At 43.6% G+C, this 5,270-nt stretch overlaps 1 protein-coding gene across 2 annotated transcripts; it reads right to left on the reverse strand.

Annotated features, from left to right (window-relative positions):
* Positions 1 to 2,739: 2,739 nt before the first annotated feature.
* Positions 2,740 to 4,937, reverse strand: hs3st1 (heparan sulfate (glucosamine) 3-O-sulfotransferase 1). 2 transcript variants are annotated; one of them, XM_036214030.1, is made up of 2 exons: positions 4,493 to 4,937; positions 2,740 to 4,219 (listed from the first exon to the last, which is right to left on the reverse strand). In XM_036214030.1, the coding sequence occupies exon 2, from the start codon at positions 4,075 to 4,077 to the stop codon at positions 3,160 to 3,162; it is 918 nt and encodes a 305-aa protein (XP_036069923.1). In that variant the 5' UTR covers positions 4,078 to 4,219; positions 4,493 to 4,937; the 3' UTR covers positions 2,740 to 3,159. The 2 variants fall into 2 exon arrangements, with proteins under 2 accessions (XP_036069923.1, XP_024138662.1); XM_024282894.2 differs by having other exon boundaries at positions 4,579 to 4,936.
* Positions 4,938 to 5,270: the final 333 nt, after the last annotated feature.

Here is a 5,270-nt window from a genome sequence, read left to right on the forward strand (position 1 = left end):
TCTGCTAAACATCATTGACAAGTTGCCTTACTTATAATATATAATTGCATTTACATTTGTAGATTAATATATATATATATATATATAGTACCAATTTTGTCATTTTTATATATAAAAAGGGAAAAGGATGAAGGTAAACAAAAATCAAAATGACAGAATCATTGAAAGTAAGTAAAGGGAAATGTCATATAAAGAAAAACATCACTACATTTATGTGTCACTATAATTCAGTTGCAGAATTTTTTTTTAAAGTTACATAAAGTGTATTTTTCTAAACAGTGAGGTGAGGTTTTGCGTTTCTCACTGGGTTTTGGTTTGTAGAAAACTGGACCAAATGGCTCTTTTATTGTGAAAGGCTACAGACCCATGTTCTATGCCAATCAAAATAAGACTAGACTTACATGTTTTAAGATAAAAATGTGAAAATTATTTGTTAATAAATATTCAAAAATCTTATGTCAATAAAGACTTTGCTGGAAATTAGATCAAATAAATCAACAAGATATTCAAGATTTATCGTCTTAAAAACAAGTTGTTACATCCGACTAAAAAATTAGCTATAAGTTAGTTTTGTCATATCGAGTTTAACAACATTGAAACTAGAAACAAAACGAAACATGTGGTGACATGTTGTGTTTTTCTAGGGAAACCGAAAAAATAAATAAATAAATAAATTAAAAACGCTATCTGAGTCTACAATCCTGCAAAAGTAGGACCGTTTGAATAATAAATCCAGTCGTTTGGACTCTTGTTGGAAGATGTTTTCATCCAGTTGTGCTGCACAGAAAAAATAAATAAGAAAAACGAAAAAAAAAGTAAAAAAAAAAAATAAAAAAGCAGAAAAGGCTAAAAAAGGAATAATAAAAAAAACAAGAGTATAGATCACCTTTTAAAAACAAAAACTACTATTTTTATAAAACTGAAAACCAGAAAAAAAAAGCAGAAAAATAAAAATAAATTCTGAACTTTTGTTTATTAAAAATACTGACTTTTAATCACTTTAAGCTGTACAGAGAAGCTATATTTTGAGTTTGTGGAGGAATAACTGTGAAAAAAAACTTTACTTTTTTACTGCACCTTTCTATGATAAATAAAATCAAACTGTTCCATAAAAAAGTTTTTTTTTCACTTTACTGTTATGAACTGATGAAATGTGCTTTGAAATGTTCCTGTCACATTTTTAAAACCCCAAAGATATAAAACTTTATCCAACAGTGAAACTATCAGTGACTAAAACCCGATTTCCTCCTCTGTCCTGTCGGTGTTATCATCCCGCGTCTCCTCAGACTTCCACACGCGTGCAGGCTTCTGTGTTTGTGTCCCTATTGAAATTCTTGCACCTCTTGCCATCATACGAGCTGGGAATTGCATGCTGAAGGTGACGGTGGGGGGGTCCCTGGAGTGTCTGGTCCGACCACGTTTGCCAGTAAAAGGTCGTTTGAGCCCCCCAGGTTCTGGAGCGCCAGGCTCCAGCAGGTGTCCCACAGCCTTCGTCAGGTTCAATCTGATCAGGGCGTTTGAACCAGGCTGACCCCCTCGGGACGGAATCACATGAAAGCACCGTAGTAAATTACTCAAATACGGCGTCAAATGGTACATCTGACGGCCTGTGAAGATGTTTTTTGCAGCTTTAAATCATTAAAACCAAGAATGTGAGCTTGTTTTTCCACCTCATAAAAATCATTTATCATTTTAGTCCCTAAAACTGTAGTTTTGTTTGATTTTTTACCTAAATTTCATATATTAGTATGAGCTCCAAAGATGATTTGTTATGTAATGTTGAAAAATGATCACAACGAGGAAGGAATAATTCCCTAAAGTGCACGGCTAAATGTTTTTTCCAAAGTTCGACATTTACGCAGCTTTTTTCCCCATCTTGTTCTTAAATGAGTCTCTTTCCAGGCTGAGTTGTAATGGGGGGTTATCTGGAAATTGCATCAGTTGTTCTTGAAGCCAGAGGAAGGTGACGGTGACATTGCTGCTGCTGCGGTTCTTGGTTGAATCTCCTGATTTGTCTCCCACAGACCCAAAACCCTCCAAACAAACCTGAAACCGCGGAGCTTCCGGGGCGCGGGCGCTTTGCCTGCTCACGGCGCTTGACGCAACTCCCTGCCTGATAGTGTTATCAGCAGAGATCAGCCTCCACCTTATACATACTGGCCCTCGCACATGCAAACTGTGACCAAAGCAGGAAATAACTGAACGACGGTCCCCCAAAATAAAAGAAGAACTGTTCTGAGGTCTGGGTCATTTGAGGTTACATCCTTCCTCTGAACGCTTTGTTCAAAAGCTGCTTTGGTTTTGGAGTTCAATGTCATTGAACCCCTGCTGCTCATGTTTTTATGATTTACATGAGTAATGCCTCGTTTCTCAAGAGACCTGCGTAAGAGCGCTGCACCCTTGGGCATAAACAACCCTCAGATTGAGCTCAAATTTGACTTAATCCCGCACGAATTATGATAATAGAACGTCGTCCAAACGCGTGAAGCTGGCAGACGTCAGCTCGGCAGACAGCAGCTGATAAACCCCGCTGCGGGCAGCTCAACAGGAAGTGCAACTTTGCAAAGATCAGAAATGACAAGCTCTCAACCGTGGATGTGACGCCACACATCAGATATTCTTCATAACCTGTTCTGGACCCGGATGCAGTCTGTTCATGGGAAAATCCTCAGCGTGACTCAGGATGAGGATGAATGAATGAACAATGACATGGACGGAAAAGGGGGCAAAGAGACATGCTAAAAAATAAAATACATCTTTATTAAGGTATTAATTCTTCGCTTAAAAAATATTTACAGAGAACTGACTCTTACACGTTCACATTCTTAGAGAAGATTAAAAAAAAGACAAAAATGCTTTTAGTTTGGTGGGGAAAAACACTAAAATGACAGCAGGAACTGTAAATGTCTCCAGTTTTAAGGGTAAAAAAAGCATAAATAAAGGAAGTCTGCTCAGTGCTCATTTTAGCTCGGCTTTGTTTTAGCGAGTTGACAGATGAGGGGGTGTTTTTAACAAAAGAAACCTTTAAGTCTGCTGTGATGGCTCGATCACGCTTCTAAAACTAACCAACTGATACAAAAATAGATTATGAATAAACGGGACGCCTCCTTTTCTTCATTTCCAGCTGGACCGACCTCCCCCTTGAGTCAGCGGGGAAGTTCACTTCCAGTTGAACGTTCTCCCCACCAGCTCAAAGAACTTCTTGTTGGGTTCGTGGAAGAACAGGTGGAGTTTGTGCAGCACGGCAGGAGCCACGTGCGGGTGAGCCCTCCCCTTCGAGTCGTGTAAACAGCGCTCCCGCCCGTGGTCCCTCAAACAGTAGAATCCCTTTGTTTTGTTGAAGTAAAAATTGGACGTGTTTATCTGGGGCTCCAGCTTTAAGAAGCGCTCCACCTTTTTCATCTCCGGTAAGGGGTCTCTGATCAGCTCGTCCCCGTCAACCACGTGGATGCTCTCCAGGGGGAAGAACTGCAGCCAGTTCTGCATGTGACGGTAGTACAAGCTGCGGTTCAGAGCTTTGTATCCCAGGTTGATCTCGCCATCCTTCACCAGCAGCGACTCGATGGGCTGATAGTGCTTGTGCTTTTGCAGGCGGTTGTAGAAGACCTGCGTGTAGTCGGAGAGCACGCGCTCGGTGGGGTCTCTGAGGATGAGCAGCAGCTTGATGTCGGGGTTCATTCTGTGGATCCGTTTGGGGACTTTGCTGGAGGTGAAGTACGCCGGCGTCTTCTCCACTGTCAGCTGCTCGGGGAAGGAGTAAGGCATCTGGCTGAGATACCACGGCAGGCCCCTCTGGAAGTGGCTCTCCCAGTCAAAAAAGTGCACCTCATTCTGAGCCGCCGCCACCGCGCTGTGCAGGCTGAGCATCTCGATCAGCGCCCGAGTTCCCCCCTTCCTCACGCCGATGATTATGATCTGGGGGAGCTGCTGCAGGGTCCCATTGGGGTGACTGGTGGTGCCGTTGTCAGCCGGCAGGGACGTGGGAGGTGGAGGCGTCCCCCCAACAGCCAGCGGCCTGGAGGGCACGGGAGGGGACTGCAACGCAAAAAGCAGCAGCCCGAGGAGCACGGCTGCCATGAGGGAGGTCCTGACCCTGGACGATTTCAGCCTGACGGGAGCAGCAAAACTGTATCCAACATTGAAAGAGCAGCTGCCGGAGGAGACGGGTGAAATGCACGGAGAGCTGGCGCTTCTCTGCCAGCAGCAGCAGCAGCAGCAACTGCAAGAGAACAAAAACAGCTGTGATGAGAGGACATGTGGCAGGAAGAGAACAGGAGGATTTTGGATGGATATTGAAATGATGCAACCATTCAGAGTCGTCATAACAACAGAGTATTGCTTCAAATTCATCATAAATTAGGGATTTGTCTCATTTTTGTTTCAAAAAATAATATTTTGGAACCATATTCAAACTAAAAATGATCAATTACAAGCGTTAAAGTCTGTATAATGATAAAATCTAAATAAAAATAACATATTTACACGATAAAACCTGAAAATCTTGAAAGCGTTTGTTCTGCTCCTGCTGATCTATCTTAGTGAACCGCGTCCTCCATCCCTCCACGCGCTGGATCTCACCTCCTTCCGCTCCAGCCGTCCGGAGCTCGCGTGGATGTGTCCGCGCTCTCCTCTCCTCTCCTCTCCGTGTGCGCAGCGCGTCCTCCCGAAGTGAGCGCGCAGCCTGCAAAACTTGCAAACGACCTGCACGCAACTTCCTCCGGCGCGCCCCGTCGGTGTGTGGCGCGCTCCGGACGCTCCTCCCGCTTTTAGAGAGTCAGCTGTTGTGGGAAGCGCCTGCGGGACCACTCCCCCTGCTGACTTGTATTTATTAACGGCGCTGGCACGTGAGAGGCGCGTCAGGAGGAGCCAGGTGATCTGGTCATAGAGAAGGAGGGTTGCGCACCACTGATCCAGTGAGACATCAGCACTATTTCCCCCTCCTTTGTTTGGATGAAAAGTTCTCACCAACATTTGTGATCAGAGTTCCTCTGAGTCACCTTTGACACTTCAGTCAGCCATGAAAGTTTAGGAGTGAGTCAGAAACATGACACTTTGGTTGTTGTGAAATGCTGAAATCAGGATGCAAAGAAAGTTTTTTTTCTTTTTTTCACTTTTAATTGGACATCCCTCCATGCTGATGCTACACGGAGCTTTGCAGCTGAATATGGATGTTTCTGATTTTATCCTTGTCTGCGAAATTTTCTGCTGCGTGGCTCATTTTAGGTGAAGGCTATTGCTCCCATTAAAGTAACTCATGGTGAACTTTATAC

This window comes from Oryzias melastigma, linkage group LG10, assembly GCF_002922805.2.
Source record: "Oryzias melastigma strain HK-1 linkage group LG10, ASM292280v2, whole genome shotgun sequence".
In the NCBI taxonomy this organism is placed as follows: domain Eukaryota; kingdom Metazoa; phylum Chordata; class Actinopteri; order Beloniformes; family Adrianichthyidae; genus Oryzias; species Oryzias melastigma.

What these genes read in the sequence shown, in the direction of transcription:
- hs3st1 (XM_036214030.1), bottom strand. Translation starts at nt 4,077, where the DNA reads ATGGCAGCCGTGCTCCTCGGGCTGCTGCTTTTTGCGTTGCAGTCCCCT.